Source organism: Halichoeres trimaculatus, unplaced genomic scaffold (genome assembly GCF_033239565.1).
Source record: "Halichoeres trimaculatus isolate MK-OKI-2021-1 unplaced genomic scaffold, fHalTri1.1 fHalTri1_scaffold_2, whole genome shotgun sequence".
NCBI lineage: Eukaryota > Metazoa > Chordata > Actinopteri > Labriformes > Labridae > Halichoeres > Halichoeres trimaculatus.
This window is the reverse complement of record NW_027437180.1, coordinates 25,452,238-25,473,135: the sequence shown is the minus strand read 5'-3', so window position 1 is coordinate 25,473,135 and position 20,898 is coordinate 25,452,238. Positions and strand designations below refer to the sequence as shown.

Sequence of the window (20,898 nt, the reverse complement as noted above, 5' to 3'; positions counted from 1 at the left end):
TCTTTCAGTAGTAAAATTCAGATGGGCTGAACTTCAAAGCAGAGAATAACAGTGCTAGCAATCAAGGGAAATAAGTGAAGGGATTAAGTGTTTTGGGGCCAGGGGGGTGGGGAGGTAAACAGGAGGTTGGTCTCAACCTTGATGGACAGTTGGGAGCAGTTAAAAAAAAAAACATGCAGAGGATTGGTTGGATGGGGAGCACTTTTGTACAAACTTCCATCACATCATGTTACAAAAATCTCAGCTTAGTAAGGAAGGTACAAGAGTCATTAAAAAAATAATAAAAAATAGAAATAATAATAATAATGTCAATTTCCTCCAACATTTGTCCCTAATCTCCAATTATCAAGTTTCTTTTTCCAACAGTGATCGTTCCATCATGCTGATTCCATCCAGCTGAATTTCAGGAAAGATTCTTTGGATTTGTTTTTAAGTATCAGCTCTTTATCAGGTACCAAGTAGGAACTGAGCAACATCTGGAAGCTTAGTGCTAAAACCCCATCAGTCTCTCTTGACTGAGGTTTGTTATCCTCAGTCTGGGCCACTTGGTTTTCACAGCTGCATTCACGAGTAGCAAGCAACTTTTAAATTGTTCACAGATGTTTTTCACTCACCTGAAGTAGGGGGTGTGAAGTGTTCATCAGAGCTACAGCAGCTGTGAATATTTTTGTGAGACTTTTAAGCACATTGTAAAGTAAGTTTATACTTTGTTATCTAAAGATTCAAACATTTATATTTATATACAATGATTTTTAAAAGAATAGATTTTTACTAAAATGAAACATCATATTCATGGGATTAAAACCTAATCTAACTGAGTACACAGTGATGTCAATGTTTTGTAAAATACAAAAGCACTAAGTTTCTTAATTCTGATTTTCATTTAAAACAGTTCAACAGATATGAAGTTATAATTGTCCCTCAGACATTTTGAGCATGCACTCATGGTCGTTCTGATAGTGGAAAGCAAAGTGCGATGGACCCAGACTCTTTCTCTATCAGTTCACTTAGGGTCTGTCCGACAAGAGCCAGATTGTAAGAAGGAATGTGTTCAGTCCAGGCTGCGAGTTCTGTGTCAAAGACTGTGCTATCAGTTATCCTGTCGTCTGAGAGCTTTGTGTTTGGTTTGTGAAAACTACCAGCAGTGGAACTATACAGTATGATATGGTAACTTTTTAGAAAATACTTTAAAAGCAATTTAAAGCTTTTCTATTAGGGATCAGAAGTATAGTAGCAGTGGGTACAGTTACAATACTAGGGGGGGACTGAGCACTCTTAAAAGTCAGATCCTTATATTACCTCTTAGAAAAGGTAAAAAAAAAAAAAAAAAAAAATACTTCTTACATAGGATCTGCAGGGAGATGGGAGGTACTTCTTTGTCCAGAGGGGGCACCAGCACACTTGTACATGTATGCTAACTAGCAAAGCTATCAAATAGACTAACTTGAAGTCATAGTTAACACAAAACAGATACAGCTAGGCTTTCCATGTTGTTCCTTGTAAGTAAATTCAACAAAAAATACAGTCAGTTTCCGTCTGAGTTAATAATTTGTTTCTGTTTTGTAAAAAGCTGACAAATTAAATGAGTTATCCAGCACATGCGTTTCTCAATGCTCACAGAGGGAATTGGGCCCCATCATCAAAGCAGTGCCTCATCCTTTTCCTATTTTCAGCCGTGGATGCTGGTAAGTCTGAGTCATCCTGCAGAAGTTTGACAGCTGTAGGTGTTGTCTGATGACATTGCAGGTCTGACATAAAAAAATCCTGTTAATCTGGCTCTACAGTTAGGGGATTTGAGTAAGTCACGAAAACACAAAAAGTAGTAGTAGTAACCCAGATCTGCTTGTTGCTCCATCTTATGCCACTTATGTGCAGTTCAACTTCCACTATCCAGTTTAGGGACACTTTTCAGCTCTTACTGATAAACATGCCAGTCCACTGCAGAGAGCTCAGACCTCAACTACACCCAATAACACAATCTGCTGTTATTCAAATCTGCAATCCTTGGTACTTTAAATGTCATGGTAAACATAAACACAAAGAGGTTAAGAATATGGCCATGCTTGGTTAAAACATGAGCATTCATTTTTTTAAAAAGCAGAAAAAAACTACTCTGCTTTTTATGTAAGATCTGCAGTTGTTGCTTGTTTGTGAGTCTGATCTGCATCCTGTCCAGATTTTATGAGTTCCAACCCTGAACCATCCCACATCCTTTTGAAATGCTCCATGGAAATCAGTCCAGTGTTTTTCCTGTAATAATGCTGACACTAGACAGATGTAGTTTAAGCCGAATTATGATCTTTAACAAAATTCAGATGGACTGAAGAAAAAACATAGATAACAGTTATCCTGTTTGTTGCTGTGCTTTTTTTGTTGTTGCTTTTACAAAAGAGCTCTTGAGGAAAAACAAGTGTGAAATAACAGCTTGTTTGGACTTATTATTGTAAAGCTTTACAAAGTTTAACCAGCTCTCAGTTCCTGTGAACCATACACCTTCAGATAGCATGAAGTCATAGTGAAGAAAGTTGCAAGAACTTTGCACCAGCCAGCACAGACTGCTCCTCAGGCTGTTTTCATCATTTCTCATCATCGACACTGCTTAGACAAAATTCCCCTCCTTCTAATTATGATGTTAACAATATCATATTGATTAATTTCAGATGAAGTCGAGTCCTGGCACTAATCAGGCTATTATGAAAATTCCTCCATCAAGATTCTTGTTTTCTCTCTTGTCTCTTTCTTGCTCTAACTTTTTGTTTGTGTGAACCATATGTCCCAAATTAATAAAGCCAGGCAGTAAACTGAACCCTCTTCACTCTGTCACTGCTTGTCACAGAAGAATTGGCCTCAAACTTATTTCCTCTCTCTCCTTCTCTCCCCTGTATCTGTCTCTCTGTTCTTTCTGTTTTTGTGCAAGTGTCCCAGTTAAGAAATTGCTTACATCCCACTCAGTCTGGGGCTGGATTGAAATTTCCCATAGGGTATGTACCAATATGCAGAGAGCACACTTCGACAGATGCCATCAGAGAACAAGCATATGAATTACCAGGCAGCCTGCCATCTTTGAGTTCAGACAGAATGGCATTAATACCTGATTACGATCCAAACAACAACACAACAACAACATGAAAGCCAAAGCAACTGGGAGCAGGTAAAGGTTTCATCAATGATATATTAATGGGTTTACTAACAAAGACTCTACTACCCCCCTCTAAAGTTAAAATGTCATAGAGGCTGCCAACAATCAAGGGACTTGGTTGAAAAATAGTAGGGGTAAGGATTAAGATGCCGTCAGCAAATCACGTTCCAATAAATTAAATATTCCCCACTGCTGACCATAACTTATTCAAAAGCCATCACAAATTTATGATTACAATCAAAGAAAACACGATGATTTTAATTTTAAATGGCTGTAAATATTGGCTTTACCCAATTAAGTCACGTTTGAACGTAGGAGAAGTACCTACAAATGAACCATAAACACTTAACCTTTATGTTCTCAGAAAAAAAAAAAAAACATAAGTTTGATTTACAGTTAAGAGGGAAAAAAGAACTTAGGGCAGAAGAAGGTTTTATGGAGATGGTTAATTTTATTTTGAAATGCATTTATTGCATCATGCACATTAATCCATTTTAAAATAAAACACTTCCTGTAAGTTTTGAGTGTTAAAGGAAGTTCAACAGCAATATGACATATAAAGGGAAGCCCATGCAAAAGCATTGTATAATTAGTGTCATATGTTCCCTACTTAAGGTTGGCTTTTGAAATACCGGTAACCACATTTACACCCAATTAAAAATTGATCTTTCCATCAAAACTGAACATTTTTAAAGCGTGGTTCAAAAAAAAGATTTGGTTTGAAAACCTCATGTCTTTATGGAGATGATTTTTTATTTTTTTTTCACAACTTGTTATTTTTTAAGCTAGTTTTGCCCACGTAAAGGGCATGGCTGACTTGACTGACAGGCAGGCACTCTGTAGCTGTCAATGAAAACCTGCCTGTTTAACTCATCATAATTCAAACAAAGTCAGGTTGAGTCAAGCATTTTTCAAACCCACAATGTAGATCAAACATTTTCATTATTTTTTGTTTAATTTGTTTGAAAATGAGCAGTTAAAAAAGGGATGGAAACAGATCAATCATGTGGATCACCAAAAACAGTGTGTTTGTTAAGTACATGTGCACCACAGGTGTCAAAATATATGCAATTATACACTGACAGATTATTGAACAAACCTGACAAGATCAGGCCCAAGGTCACAAAAGGTCAGAGGAATAAAAGAATTGTTATTTACTTCTTGACTGAGTTTCTTTGTTACTTTTTGGAGGGGGAGGGGTGTCCATTAAACATCACACCTAAAAGAGTAACAGTAACAAAAAAGATACAATGAACAACCAGGAAGAAACTTAAATGATTACTAACATTTACAAACTGCTTCAAAAGAGCAGAAAATGACTGCACAGAGAAAAATAAGCATGTTAAGTTAACAAGATAAGCTATAAAGCAACAGAAACAAACTTCTGATAGAAACAAATGATGACACGGTGATGGAGAATGACAACTGATGTACTCAAGCAAAAACAATACACAACTAGAAAGAGGTAAATATAAGTACAAAACAAAACAAAAAATAACAAACCTCTACCTACGAGATAAAGAAATTATGAAAAAGTTACAATGACTGACTACATGAACATACATAATAAAGCAGCTGCTAAACAACAAAAATAACTTCAAAGAGGAACAAACTACAAAGCAACAGAAAATGACAACAAACAGATACAAGACACAATACAAGACAAATTGACAGTGAAAGATTGTAAATGTACACTAGCAACAACAAAACCACAAAAAACAGCTTCTAAAAGAAACAGATTACCACGAAGTGACAGAAGATATGTGCGAGAGCACAGTATACAACCACCAGGCCATTAAAAGCAGCTTCAAAGATAAATAGTACGGCTAAAGAACCACAAATGTAAACACAAAAACGACAGAAAAAGTCTCATATAAGATCACTGTGCGTGTTTCTCTTGTGTAGATGGAGAGGGGTCCTTTACTTGAGCACTGACTCACTGTGTGATAACCTACTGACACATGCTCACAGATTTCTATGTCTTTCATCATATGTTCATTGTTACTGTTGAGAAAAGCTTTCTGACTTTATACATTTGACACATAGAGCTACTCTTTATTACTAACCTATTTCGGAATAATTATGGTTCATATACAGTATTTTTTTTACATTAATTAGAGGACTTCATTTTGCACATCCAGTGTATATAGTCCAGATAAAAACACACTAGGCAGTGTCTTTTCTACAAACATTTAGTTTTTAAGATGTATTATGCTATTTAAAACTGTTTATTTCAAATCAGTTAGGAAGATTAAAACGTATAGCAGAACACCCAAACACTGACATTATGCCAGTAAAACCTACTAAGTGTGGATGGACATCTATAAGCTCTCTATTATTCACCTCTTTGTTTAAACTATTCCAAGGAGAAACAGCCATTTTAACAAATCCAGAGTGAACTATGTGAGGACTTATGTAAGAAAGCTCTAATTGAGTGCTTCTCCTCTTCAGGCCATTGCTGCCTCAGCTCTTCAGCTTTGGGAAGCACAGATTGTGGCGACTTTGATAGGCCTCTTCCTGCTCTCAGCACACATCATGATAAATGATCCATTTTGGAGTCCATAATGGATGCTGAAGAGAAGCACTCATCCCCCCTGACATTGAACTGTCTTCTTTCCTTGTTCAGACATAGTATATAGTCATCTCATAGAGCACCGTCTGTCTCAGATGGTGGTTTTATTCTGCAAGCAAGGCAAAAGCAGAATGTTTGATATCTTCAATTTGTAACAAAGTTGTTTGGTAAATTAAATGGGAACTTACATTTTCCCACGTTCTGATCAATAACTCTCCAATTAGCCACATTTTACAGATTCATTAATTTCTTTATTTTTCTAATGTTCATGTTGAGTAAAGTCAGTCATGAGATGTGGTTTTGGCCATCCATGCAGCATTTAATCTGCCATAAATAAAGGTGATCTGTTTTTTTTTTTTTCCACTTCCTGCTTTAACATTAGAGAAAAACACAGAACCCCATCAAGGATATTGACTTCCTTGAGCCCTCTTCTCTCCAATCTTATCTCTGCTCTTTCTCGTGTGAGGAAACAGTTGCATGTAACATATACAAGACATAATGTGAGTCAGAGAGGGAAAGGTAGGAGGGATTTAAGGAAAAGGGCAGATTGGAGGGGCGTTTGGCTCCCAGATGCCCCATATGTGTGTGAGTATGTGTGTGTGTGTGTGTGTGTGTCTTGGAGATGACTGTCGGCAGGCGGTGCCTTGGAGAGAGAGCGGAGAGCAGGGGGAGATGTTTCCAAAGGGGGGCCCAGTCTGTTACCAAAGGGAGGTGGAGATTTACTATCCCACCCAGTCAAAGTGTCTCACTGGTGCTCTGACACACTCACACACACACTCACACAGATACACACATAAACACAACTTCACACACGCACACTCAGACATACTGCAAACTCTCCACAGGAAACTCTGAGCCATAATGCGAAGGCACCTCAGAGCAGACGGGTGCATTGCTCAAACCAAGTGGGATCCGCTGCGGCTTTGATAGTGCGTTAATTACTCATGTGATGTGATACAGATGTCTGGGGGCTTCAGCCGAAAGTTTGCCTGACGCTTTCCAAGGGGGCCAGGCAGACATTTTAGAAGAGGTAGGTGAAAACCAAACGTATTTATAATTTATGGATGGATCAGTTTGCGCGCTGTCACAGATCCCAGCAGTGTCATGCTGATGCTAAACTGTGATGCTACTTGAAGGGCTGGCTGCTAAATAGTTCTTTGTGTACTTGGTGACAGCTGGGACTCTGAACAGGAACATCTCTGGGCTATAAGAGTTGCCTGTGCTGTGACAGGATGAAAAGGGCTTCACTCTGGATGTGGCACTTGTGATGTGAAACTTTATCTGCTCTTAGGTTGGAGTTAAGAGGAATGAATCACTGTGGTGTAGTCCCGAGAGTTTGTAGATCTTTTTGTGGAGGTTGTTAAGGTGAAGAAATAACTGAAGCATTCAAAGTGGAATCCAGGGTACAACCATATTTTTATTATCCTTAATCTCAATCCAGTTTTATCATCAACCCTTGTCTCTGAAACAGAAAACAAGTACCTTAAATCCAGCCTGCAATCCTTCTTTTATGTAAGGTCATCTCCATATGTTTAAAATTTTCCAAATTAGAACCAGAAGAAGAATGCAAAACTGAGGAAATCAGAGGCTCTATATGAAAACAGCATGTGGAGACACAAAGCCTCCTTGTATAGGAGCAACATGGTTGACACAGAGATATAAACGAAGGCTCCATCTCCCAGAAACTACAAATAAGATCCCCGTTGCGCTCTGCTGATGCCTCTTCCTCAAATGTCTGACTGTAACCAGTGCTGGCATCCCCCATCTGTGCCCCCTTGGCAAAACCTTTTTGAAGTCTTGAAGGAGTTGCTTTACCTTATTACAGCTTTTGAAAGGACAGTTTAGCTTTCCTGTAGAAGACACGCTTGTTTCACTTTTGTTTGACTTAACTGAGGAAAGAATATGGGAGAGCTTGAAGTAGCTTCATTTTTGCCAGTTGTGCTGTCTGAAGAATAACCAAATCTTCTCTGTGTTGTTTGTTTTCTTCTCTCTGCAGTGATATATTGGGACAGTCTTTCAATCAGTGAAATCAAAGCGCCAAATGTGTTCCATAATGGGCAGCTTAGCTGTGCATATGCTGCTGCTAATGGCCTGTATAGCAGCCAGAGGAATGTGCCAGACAAACAGAGCTGAAGTAGAGGAGGTCCATTCCACCCTCCACTCTCCGGCTTTCGACAGCAGCACCACAAGGCAGGGCCTTTACCTGGAGGCCAGAGGGGCTGGCCCGCTGGCCGCAAGCAAAGGGAATCAAACTGTCATACAGAAACCAATACGGCCTCCGTCGTGTATATCAAAGACCACTATTAATAACTATTTCAAGTACATCAATACCATCATTTCCATTGTAGTGTTTGTCGTCGGCCTGGTCGGCAATGCCACCCTGCTTAGGATTATTTACCAGCACAAGTGCATGAGGAACGGGCCCAATGCTCTCATTGCCAGTCTGGCACTAGGGGACCTTATCTACATTATCATTCACATTCCCATCACGATGTACAAGGTATGGTTTTAAGTTTTTTAAAAAGTCCTCTCTCAATGTAATGTCTAAGTGTTCATTTAAAAGTAATGCAGCAACAAAGGAAGTGATGCAGAGATATAAAGTGCGGTATCAGTGACGGGAAAAGGGGTGTAGGGGAGTGTACAAACAGACGGGAAAGTGTAATCAGTGGAAGCTATTATCATCCTTGTGTGAGCAGATTGGTGATGAGAGGAGCAGGGATAAAGTCAGTTTAAATAAACACAAGAATCGGGCTGTGTCACACATGCCAGCAGCTGTGTATTGACCTCAGACGTTTGTCATTACCTGTTATCGACAGATTTCATTTTTTTTAAAACAAAAATAACCTCTGCTGGTAAAGGCCTATCTTTGATATGAAATCCAAACACAAAAGTTAAATACTTTAGAGTAGTCAAAACTTGAGCTTGTCTACATCTTTTTGAAAAAGTATAACTGTGTTAGCTAACATATCTCCTTTAAATGATAAGTAGATGATACAAACTTACACTTAGCTCCTGGCAAAAGTTTTAGAGACAAAACCCAAATTTGAACAGGTTAGAAGCAGATAAAGAAAACTATGATGGTTTCTTTCTTGCAGATGAAACCCTACTGAGAAAACCTAATGAATAAATCTTTAAAAGGTCATGTGAGAAGTTTAAAGCCAGTCATAAAACAAAACAGAAATAGTGATGCCTCCCTAAAGCCTCAAAATGGAAAAATAATTTATTTAACAATGGTAGTGACTGTATTTACAAATGTATTTTTAAATCTATAAACTGATGATGGAGGGTAGGTGTTGGACTAAGTGATGAGACTGGTAACACAATGATATCAATGAATAAAAAAGGAAGATGGTACTTTTTTCTTAAAGGTAAACAAATAACTCACATGGTAAAATCAGCAATGACTGATTTTGCCACAATGGCAACAAAATATTGCAACGTAAAAGAAAAATTCCTCACAGGAGCTTTAATAGAGACCCTTACAGCCTTTGTAAGCTCTCAATCAAATAGTGAAATTGTTCTAGATTAATTTCTTTACTGTATTGTTTTCTCATGCCAAGATTTATGGGTAAATTTCATGCCTTTACTTATGCTACATTTTGAGACTAGCTTCTCTTCTTCAACAAAAGAAATGAGTTAGATTCATCTCTTCATGCCACATATGCACTATAAAGATTAAAATCCTTTCTCCTTTCCTGTTAATCAGTCTGAAAGTATTTTCAAGTTGTAACTTTGCGTCTTCATTTTTTTGGCAACTCAAAACTAATGTGTTTACCTTTGCACCACGGACTGGGCCTCTAAAATATGAGGCATTTAATGATGATAAATTGTGTTTGAGGCCACTGCCTTTGCTTGATTAATACCGGTAAATAATGTTCTGCTCTGTATATGAACTAAGAATGATGGCACAAAGAAGCAATCAGTCAGCTAGATTTCTCAAGTGTAATATAGGACGCCATTTTACCAGAGCAAAACAAATGAGAAAGCCACCTGGTAAGAATTAACTTGGGACTTTGAGGATAGAGTAACTTTGTAGTTTGAGAAACACATGTGCAAAAAGGAAACAAATCTCACCGAGAGGGGGGGGCAAGTTTATACACAAACAAAGACAGAGCCACGTCTACAATGTTGAGACCATGTTTAGCCCCCTTGTTCACATCCTTAAGGCCATGACAGTTGTTTCCAAAAATAATCAGCTACTTATACACTAAAGACAGTGACGTGAGCCTCTTTCCTCTGCTTCTCCTGGGAAGCTTTAACAGCCTGAATAAACAAAAGAGGGCCAGGAAGCACCATAAGGTTCTTCCTTTGGCTTCAACTTTTGATATTTTTTTAATGCAGGTCATGTTTTACTAAAGGAAATTGTATTAAGCAGGTTGGGTACAAACAAAGGTCTTAATTCACACGGCCTTGACTTCAGTTCTCAGAGGCAGTAATATGATAAGAGGTTGTGGAAGTCCTTCTGTGTTTTGAGTTTTGGGACTTTGTTATGTTTATAAGAGATGTGGACTTTTCATCAGCTGATGAGCTCCATCTGTGTCTGACTAAACTCTCTCTGAGGCTTAGATGACGTTGAAGCCTTTGATGTGTCTCAGTTTGCAGAGAAATTGCCTTAGACAGAGTCTAACAATGGGCAGAATGAATCCAGCACCAAGAGTGAAAGTGCTAACCAACTCCCTAAAGACTCATTGGATTATCTGTTCATTGAGCCAATCTACAGTTTTATGATAGATTTATGATAGATTTATGATTATCCAAATGATTTAATGTGTTGTGACTGAATGTGTTTCCTCACCAGCTCCTGGCCGGACATTTTCCATTTGCAGACAAACCTGCTGGCCTGTATCTGTGTAAGCTGCTGCCCTTCTTGCAGAAAGCATCAGTGGGCATCACTGTTCTCAACCTGTGTGCCCTCAGTGTGGACAGGTCAGTGTGTTCTCACTCCACAGAGCCTTGTTATTATGATGATGGTGTTTGTGAAATATAGTATTTAGTCATTTTCCCAAACTCCTTGTGCTTTCACACTGATTCTTTCTCTCATAAAGGTTTTATTTGTGTTTTTATTATCCCTCTGAAACCTATAAAAGCTTAAGTTTTCCAATAAAGCAACATAGTTTGTTAATTCATGAGCTACAATTTTGGCCTGTACTTAAGACACAGAGTACCCAAATGTAACAAACAAGAAGATTGTATAAATATAGCCGTTATGAGACAGCAGTTACCAAACCTTCACAGTAAAAATAGAGACTAGAATAAGTCGTATCATTTGGGCACTGATAAAAAAAACAAGAGAAGCTGTATTCGGTTGTCCCAAAAATGCAGCAAGACACAAAAGGTTGATCTTAACCGGTAAAAACAGCATCCAGACTGTTATTGTAGTAAATGACATTTTTACTTCCTGTGGCACCACTGTAAAGTTCCTTTCATAAAGTGGAGTTGTTTTGCAATGTTGACTGCCACGCCTGATTGTCTCCACGAGGTTAATGGCTGAATACAACTCCCATTAATCAGTTAATAACGACAGTAAGGTAGCCTATGTGAATTATTGCTGCCTTCAGATGGAACTCTTCAAGTCAAGACGTTAAGTAGTGAAAAAGAAAGGCAATGGCAACATCATACAGGTCAGCCTGGATAACACAGCTCTTTTCAGCTAACATTAGGACAGCTGGGACCACTGCAAATACAACATTAATTCAACATCTGTATGACTGAGGGTGTTGTTACTGATTTGCTATTTTAGTTTAAAGGCTTGGAGATCCATTTAGAGCCCATGATGATCTCTTACAGGTCAATAGTGATTTAGCATTCTCACCAGGAAGTCGTTAATCTATGTGCTCTTGTTTTTGTTGCCTTGGAGCTTCAAACTTCTTGGATGGGCTTCTAAATGGAACCATTTGATGTGATTTATTTTATATGCAACATTAAGCATATGATATATGTACTGTAGAGCCAACATAATGTTACTATCAAAAGCTCTAATATCTTATATAATAGTACCTTAATAGAAATTCCTTGATGAATAAATCATGATCATGAAGTGCATAAGCTAAGTGTTCTTTTACTTCATGCTCTACAGACAAAACTTGCGAGATAACAGCCTCTGTAGCTCCAAGGTTCAACCAAGCAGACATATTTAATGACCATTATTGTGAGAAAAAGACTGCAGGGCTGTGCAGTTGTGCTGAAGAGCAGATGTTTGTGTGTGTTTATTATTGAAGTACTTGAGACTCTTTTGTATCTTTTTAATGTTGGAGGAAGAGAAAAAGGTGGCTACATTACCACTTAGTAAAATATAAATGCCACCATGTTGTTCAACAGAGAAATTCAAATGTGTCATGAAAAATATATTGTTTTTGCCATAAAATCTTGATGCAGGATTTTACTAAAACATTTCGACAAGTGGTTTCCATTAATGAAACAAACAAGCAAACAAGGATTCTGTGCATGCTGGGAAGCGAAAGCCAACAGACAGACCCCTCTGCCAACATGGGTTGCTCTGTTTGGAGGCTTTACAAAAATATAAATATTAGATATTTAAAATAAACAATTGATCATCTCTCCTCATCAATTCTTAACCTTTAGATATTCTTTGCTGACTGAGCAGTTTGTTGTGTTTGGTGTGCTGCCATGCATAGAGAGAAATTCTTGTTAGCTTTGTCAGTCAGGAGGGACAGGGGAAATGATAACTACTGATTTCTCTCCGCAGACTGAAAGCAGCTGAACTGCTGTAGCCCTGTGTCCATTAATAAACAGGCTTTTGTTTTCATATCTCTGTAATTGTGTTACATTATGCACTTTGTTTTTTTCAATTTTCTCATTTGCTTCCCAGGAGTGCTATCTCATTCGCTCCTGTTGCAGTAACTCACTATCCTCTTGTGACATCAGTTTAATCTAGTAAACTTATTTTTTCTTATCTTTAATATTGTTATAATGTGATGACAATACAAATGCTACCTAACACCAAACATTAAAACATGGTGTTGAAAGATAAGAAAGTCAAAAAGTAATCGCAGAATAGATTACTGACTGATTATAATTAACAATCAAAAAAGAAAAAGAAAACAGTTCTGACTCTGCAGCTGCCTTGACTAATGTCAGAAGTCTGTGCTGAAACTTATGCCCTTGATATCACATCCTCATCATCAGTGCATGAAGGAATATCCAAAATTAGGATTATGTTACGAATATCTAATTGCTGAAGTCTTTGGTCTGACGGAATCAAGTTTTTGGGAACTGGCGAGAGGCATTTAAGGGAAAATGTCTTTAGTTTCACATAAACACACAAAACTGCCAGCACTCCTGATTTGGGAGTTTTCAGCTTTTTAACCCTTTCTCTCGCTGTTCTCCTGACTTCTGATTTTGCTCCATTATCCCCCTATCCTTAAGAATGGTCCCATGATCTAATATTGTTTTGAAGTCAAATCAAGTCCTGTACTTCCTATCAAAACCTCAAAAATATCTACCCCTCTCCCTGTAGTTGGTTTGATCCTGAGACGCTGCACGAGACCCTGTCTTGCAGGTAGCTGTGTGACACTTGGTCAGCAACCTTAAAAAATCCTGTTAACATAATATATCATGAGTTAAACTCTTGTACTGGTTAAAGAGTCTATTCATCCTGTGGCTTCGCCCTGATCTCACGTAGCATCCTCATAGCATCCTTCAGCATTTATCAGGAGAGTTCAGAGCTGTGTGAATCTTAACAGTAAGGAGGCTGACTGTTACTATGCCTTTATCACAGGGAAAAGTTAGTCAGATGGTAAATTCTAGCTGGTCATTTCAGGTAGAGATGCAGATTAAAATTTAAATCTAAAAATTAAACTGTTACTTGTGATTTACTCCACACTTGCTTTAATATGAATCCAAAAATTACAATGTAGTATAAGATCAATAGTTAAGTGAAACAAACATTATTTCATCTGAATATTGCAAAAAAAGACGGAAAAAAACTAGAAATAAGCATTTTCAAAAAAAAAAAAGGAAAGAAAGAAAGAAGAAGAAAACCTGAAAAAATGAATATAAACTAAACAGAAATCAAAAACAAAAAGTGAAAATGAAACAAAAAAAAACTGAAGAAAGATGTTAATCTACAACAACCTTGGATTCAAGTGTTGGTATGATAAGATGGGGGGGGGGGCACTGACCTCTTGACAAAGCTTGCTTTATTATGTTGATCCTCTGATCACAACTGTTAAAGTTTGTCCAAGGAGAGCAACAGAAGTTGGTTTGAGGATCATAAATTGGTCAAGTACACAGGAAGGCTGAGTTTGGGTCCTGGGGAGACACCAAATTTCTGTTTTGGCTTTTGAGCAAGAAAAGTTTGGAAACCCCTGCTCTAGATCACTAGACAACCAGTGATCAAGTTCTGTAAGGTCACTGATTTTGTTGTGAATTCCTCAAGCTTTGGGTTGTATCTTATACACTCTGCAGATTTTACACAACTGTTATATTGACAATTCTAAGTTGGTGTTAATGCTAGCTGAGGCTACTGCTGCTTCATATTTCTTACAGACATCTCTTCTGGGATGAAGAATGTTGATGTGACTTATTCATTCTACACTCCTCTTTGAATACTGTACCTGAGCAGGGCCTTGGGAGCTAACACAGTGCAGTATCTCTAATCCAAGTTTAACTCTTAGTTTTCTCTTGCCCCTCACAGGTACCGCGCTGTTGCATCCTGGAGCAGAGTTCAGGGTGTGGGCATCCCTCGCTGCACAATCATTGAGATCTTGTCCATTTGGGTCCTGTCACTCTTACTCGCAGTGCCCGAGGCTATCAGCTTTGACATAATCAGATTCGACTACATGAACCAAACCTTCTACACCTGCATGCTCAACCCACAGTCTCGCTTCATTGAGGTACACTGTCATCTTCTCTGTATCATTCTTTGATAAGAAAATGCTGTTTAATGTTTTATGTCTCCATGCTTTGTTTTTACTTGGGCTAAGATGTGCTGTCCAATAGTACATTGTGTTAGGATTCTCATATGGATGGTGTTTGAATTTTGCATTGGGGAGACAAAACACAACCGCAGATAGGAGATAGGAACCCAGCTGCAAAGAGATTACTTATAGTGAAAGTAAAAGTTCAGTTCCAGTTCAGTTTTAAATCTCCATTAACTTAAAAGGGTGGATTTGTTAGGTGTTTGTGTATGTGGTATCAATAGCCATTTGGCATGTGGTGATGTTCTGTTTTGGTTCATCGTTACATTTCCTGCCTGGGCAAAATAATATTGAAAACAAAAGTCAATCAGAAACCACAGATACTCAACGGTGTGCAACTACACCCAAATAGTTTTTTTTCAAGCCTGGACCTAAGTAATTAGTGCTTCAAAGATTTGAGTGAAAAGTTAAACCTTCTTTCCTTACTCCCATCAAGTGATTGCTGCTTTTATTTTACATCCTCAGCAATGGTTTTTACTCTGAAATTGCTGCAGTTGCTCCCACCAACACTTAACAATAAGGGTTGTTGTGTCAACATGTTTTAGAAATGAGTACTGGCATCAGCTATCTGGAGTGTCTTTTTGTTTGTGTCAGTGATGCCTGGGAAAATGTCAGCTGATTTTGTGTAGAAAGTAGGCAAACTATCAGCAGTTTGCTGTTGTAGATAACCCTGCTGAACCAGCATGTAACTAAGACTAAAAAGACCGACAGTGTCAAGTGGTGATTTCTTGGGTAAGATGGTGATCAACATCAGATCGTTAAAAAGTTTACAAAAAGTAGAAAAAAGTTTAATCCTGATAAGTAAACACTCTTTCACAAGGATGGGTGTCAAATGACCTCCAAGGCGTATAACCCACCCCTGGACACCCTCTGGATCTGTCTCTGATTCTGAGGGCTCATTCTTGATTGCAGGCCAAGTGCAATTGTTAAGTACTGAGATCTGGGTACTCAAACTGAGCCACATTTTCTCCAGTGGTCCAGTCTCCATCAGATATCAGCAACATAACAGCACAAGGACTCTGAATTGCACATTTCTTTCCTTAAAAAATCCTGATGATTGGGGTTTCTTTTTGTTTGCAGTTTGACGTGGGTGGTGAAACCTGAAATCCATATTTTTTAATTTTCATGGAAAATGTTGAACAGGGTTCATGAAGATTTGTAGGATTTTGATATTGCGGTGTTTCTGATGTGAATACTAGCACAATTTCCTTAACAACAGAAAGCCAGATGTACCACCACTGGCTTTTTTTCAGACACTTCTTTCAAGGGGACAGATGGCACCCACATGGGTCATATGATCTGGAGTGCAGGGTCAGCCTGGTGGGACTGTTTGCCTGAGTCATTGTTTAATTTAAAAAGAAATTTTCCCTTTACAGATTCAAGTTTCGGGGTGGGGGGCTGGGGGACTTTCAAGTCCAAAATTGATGGATGTTTGTCAGATTTTAATGATAAACTAGGGGAAAAATGTGGCTTGAAAATCATTGACTTTTATGTGGGTAACCAAAGAGTCATATAGCTATTTTTACAGTTATTTATTTGACACATATTTTTTTTGTATGTTGTATAGTTCTACATTGAAGCGAAGGACTGGTGGCTGTTTGCCTGCTACTTCTGTTTACCTCTGGCCTGTACTGCTATCTTCTACACTCTGATGACCTGTGAGATGCTGAACCATAGAAAAGGCAGCCTGCGGATAGCCCTCAGTGAGCACCTGAAACAGGTACCTATAATGAAGCCCTTTACTCCTTGAAACAGCTCCAAATTCAAATTCTGTTTTTTTTTCACTGACAGCAAGAGAAAATAGGTGATTTGTGGATATTTGGATCTTTTTGAGAACAGCGTGTCTTTAACAATGGAGTAATATCTTACGTTCTTTCTACAGAGGAGAGAGGTGGCCAAAGCTGTCTTCTGCCTTGTTCTCATCTTTGCCCTCTGCTGGTTTCCACTTCACCTCAGTAGGATCCTTAAGAAGACCATATATATCCCTAATGACAATACACGCTGTGAGCTGCTTAGGTAAGTTACTCATTTAAAAAAAATGCAGACAAAAAAAGGAAAAATAAAATGAATATATAAAGGCAAGTTTTTTGGGTAATTTATTTTCATTTTGATTTTGATTTTTTAAGTACAAGATTTTTGTTTTTTTAACAAGTTGAACAAAAAAAAGTTGATTACACAAGAAATTCATCAAGTGTTAATGATATCAAAATGACAGATTTTCTGTTTATTTTTTCAGTTTCCTGTTGATTCTGGATTATCTAGGACTAAACCTTGCATCAATCAACTCCTGCATAAACCCAATTATCCTCTACTTTGTCAGCAAGAAGTTCAAAAACTGCTTCAAGGTAAGCATTTCTCCACCACAGATGGATATTAATGAGTGTAACACAACTCAAACTCTCACTTGTATTCCCTCTCTTGCTCAACTCTCTCAAGACTCGGTCTGGTCCATAAAGAAAACAGTGAACTCAGGCTTTTATCAGTAACACAGAGGATATGACTAGGATGACATTCCATGAGCAATGTGTAAAAGCAGCTCAGTGATTTATGAATACACTTTGTATAGCAAAGGTCAGGCACTGTAAATGTCTGTCAGAGGGAACTGTGTTGGAGATAAACCATGCCTCAAGTAAAGGAGAGTAAACGAAAGAAAAAATAGCAGCACATGTAGAACAACTCCTCTACAAGGAAGCCCATGAGAAAATGATTTTTTTGACATTTGGAAAATGTTTTTGCTCAACTGATGTTCAGAGTTGAATAAAAATATCTGACATTAGTCTCATTTCTGTCAGAAAAGTATAGAAAAAGACATCATTGAGATTTTAAAAGAATGCTATGCCACCATTAGAAACAGCCAAGAACGAGCCAGCTGAATTAACCCAATAGTATAAGTCATCATTGTGTATAATAACATTTTATGACTAGCCACAGATTGCTTAGGTTAAGCAACAAAAACTTCTTGCGATAAAAAAGTGAGTTTGTGGATAAACTTTAGTTTATGATTTTTAAATCAACAAATTAAATTAGAAGTTAACATTTTGTGAATGATAATTGATGACCAGGGTTTGGAAAATGGCACCCATGCTGACAAACAGTTTGACATAAATCACCTCAAAACCAGCTGTAAATCTGCAGCTTGTTGGTTTTACTACTCTGTTCACAGAGCTTTAGAGGAGCTTGTGTTTTAATCCCTTCTGGGTAGAGCCAGAATAACTTTTCTTTGTACTACTAGTCTTTAAAATGATAAAATATGATATAGTTTCCTGGTAGCCAGTACATCTGCTGAATGTTCCAAAATGTCGAACTAACCCTTTGAATTATTCCATCTTTTCTCCCCTTCATGTTCTTCTAGTCGTGTTTGTGCTGTTGGTGTTATTCTGGCAACCAGATGAGCAGCATAGGACCCATGAATGGGACCAGCATTCAGTGTAAGAGCCCAGAGCCCAACAACCTGAACACTGACCGCAGCATCAGGAAAGACAGCGATTAATCCCTCAGCTGAGGAACACTTGAATATATCAAGCACTCCATTATATCCAGCCGCTTTGAGTGCAAGCTATGCTCAATCTCAAATGAATGCATCAAGATCATAAATGAACATCCTAAGGACCCCAGAGGCAACATATGAGCACGTCAGCAATGGATCAGGAACTGGAGTCGAAAGGAACAATAGATCTAGTGGACAACGCTCTGAAGTTGCCGTGGCCTCTCAGCAGGCAAAACTTCCTAAAACAAACCCTTTGTATTCCCACCACTGACGGGGACACTGTCGCGTGAGAAAAGGAAGAAGGGAGGACGAAGCCTACTCCTTAACGGGATGCAGCTGAACACTCACTATAAATTGACATTCATTCAGTTGTCTAGTGTGCTATTCCTGTAAAGGGCAATGCTACTGGGAAGGATGCACAAAGTTACAGGAAGGAAAAGCAGACTGCCTGCTGTCAGAGGGAATGATGGGAAATGAGTATTTTCTGCCCCCAAGAGTTCACTCTTCAGTGGTGGTGGAAAACAAGAAAGTGTGTAACAGACACAAGCAAGGATTCATTTTTCCATTGAACATGCTAGCTTGTGTAAAGTGTACTTCATTCACCCTTAGCCTATTATACCTGAGCTTCATTGTGGTATAAAGAAAAAGACGCATTTTAAGTTCTACTGCTTGACAAAAATTCTCTGATTCGTCAGAGAAAGTGATAAAATGAAATGTGCATCTCTGAATCTTCAAAAATCATATTCTGCTGTGAAAAATCATGATCTACAAACTTTTGGTCAGTAATCCAAAAATACTTCATACTAAATCACAAAATCAAGTACGAGGCTTTAAGTTTAGGAGGAGGTAATGCATAGGTCCCTGTTATCACATCACACAACAAGCAAATGATAAGTAACGAATCATGACAGGTCTGATACCATGTTAGACCAAAAACTGTGAATTTTAACTGATATAATAAAAACTTATTGTGACTAAATGGCTTGTATAACCAATGGAATTTCAAAATATATAGTGTCCACTTTTATAAAGTGTTTTATTGCAGTAGCAGCAAGAATTTTACTTAGACTACATCACATTTGTAATGATGGAGGCTTAATGAACAGGTTTTTGTCATGGCATTAAATACTCCAAATACAAAATTTATGGTGTGGTAATTTTGGAGGTGACTCTCAATGGCTTTTTTTGCAAAGCAGTAGATCAGAAAACAGGTACCACTCATGTATGCCCAATAATTTTTTAGCCAGACCTAAAAAAGGCTGTTTATTTGTGCCTAACAACTTATTTCCATATGTATGGAGGTAAGCTAGCCACAAGTTTGTTCTTTCCAATGGGAATATCTGTGATATTGGATGTGCCTTTCAAAATGCTCCCCTTTAAATTACTTTGCTCCAGATTCTGCTCCAAGTCCAAAATATATGGCTTTCTGGATTTTGGAGTTACAAGATGACAGTAAGCTAGCTTAGTCATCATGCTGCTAACTAGCTAAAAGGTAAAAAAAAAATAAAAATAAAAAATACACCTTCCAACAGCAAACCTATCAATATGTTACAGTGAGTTGAATTTATTCTGCATAAAACAAAACAAAAAAATTTTAAGTCCAGCAAATTGTGTTTTTGACCAACAGCTAACACACAGCTCGCAGCTAGCGGTTGTATGTTAGCTAGACATCATAAACCACAGACTAGATTCAACACATTCTTTACTGAGCTCAATAAGCATCAGAGAAGAGATATTTTCCCAAAGTATTTCCTCTGGTTTTCAGTTTTGATATGTCTCCTAGATTTTAAGGTCAACAATTAGGAGAGGGCTAAGACGTATTGGATAAAGAAGTGTATAAAAGCTGTTTCCAAAAATGCAAGTTTTGATTTTTATGTGATCATATCTAGCTAACAACAACAACAACAACTATACTGCCTTGTATTATTTGATATGTGAAGAAATGCAAACCTGTGTGTTGTTGAACATATTTAATATGTGTTAGTACTGTGTGTATATTTGATTGCACTTCTTTTGATGGAGTGTTTTGCACACTTGTGTACAGAAGAACAAGTCACATCTGTACAGTATTATTTAACCACTATTCATCAGAGCAATTTCAAATAATCTGCTGAAAATTATATCTCCTTTCTAATTGTTTTACAATGATAAGGTTGCTGCTCAAACCAATAAATCAATTTCCATCTCCACTGTTAGAAAAAAAGAGGGTTTTTTTTTTTCACTGTCTAACACTGGTTTCTTCTGGGAAGTACGAGGGGCCCCTTCTGCTTTTCATCTACGTCTGTGAGAAACAGGCGTCTGGGAGTGATTTGGAGCACACTGTGACCTGTTTGGCAACTGAGCCCTTAGGGTTGCTAATGTCAGAGAAGAGGATGTGAACGGCTGAGATGGTGGGAATTTGATACTTATAACTCAATTCTCATCCATGTTGCCAAAAGAGGGTTGAGGGAACTCACTGACCATTACTAATCCACATCTGAGTCATATATTAGCCTGGACACGGCAGCAGAAATACATGATATGTTAATCTCTAAAAGTGCTGAAAATGTTAACTTTAAGTTCAAGACAGACACACTTCCATGTTTGTTTCTTTAATGTCCCAAGCCTTTTTGTTGGACATCCATTAAATTAAGCACATAAATAATAACAATAAAAAGTATACTTTATAAAGACGTTGCTGTGACCAAAACCACTATTTACCTGGTATTACACTCTCAGTGGCTTTCAAAAGGATGCATTAACCAGAGCCATGTAAACCTAT

The 20,898-nt window shown here is 37.9% G+C and overlaps 1 protein-coding gene across 1 annotated transcript; it reads left to right on the top strand.

The window, feature by feature from the left end:
* Positions 1-6,477: 6,477 nt before the first annotated feature.
* On the top strand, positions 6,478-20,865 carry ednraa (endothelin receptor type Aa). The gene is made up of 8 exons (XM_074664763.1): positions 6,478-6,741; positions 7,708-8,211; positions 10,510-10,637; positions 14,368-14,566; positions 16,218-16,370; positions 16,533-16,666; positions 16,887-16,995; positions 18,003-20,865. Exons 2-8 carry the CDS (start codon positions 7,753-7,755, stop codon positions 18,138-18,140), a joined length of 1,320 nt encoding a protein of 439 aa, XP_074520864.1. The 5' UTR covers positions 6,478-6,741; positions 7,708-7,752; the 3' UTR covers positions 18,141-20,865.
* Positions 20,866-20,898: the final 33 nt, after the last annotated feature.

Coding starts and splice junctions, on each gene's coding strand:
- ednraa (XM_074664763.1), top strand. CDS start 7,753: ATGTGTTCCATAATGGGCAGCTTAGCTGTGCATATGCTGCTGCTAATG. Junction 10,638..14,367: donor TGTGCCCTCAGTGTGGACAG/GTCAGTGTGTTC, acceptor TGCCCCTCACAG/GTACCGCGCTGTTGCATCCT. Junction 16,996..18,002: donor AGTTCAAAAACTGCTTCAAG/GTAAGCATTTCT, acceptor ATGTTCTTCTAG/TCGTGTTTGTGCTGTTGGTG.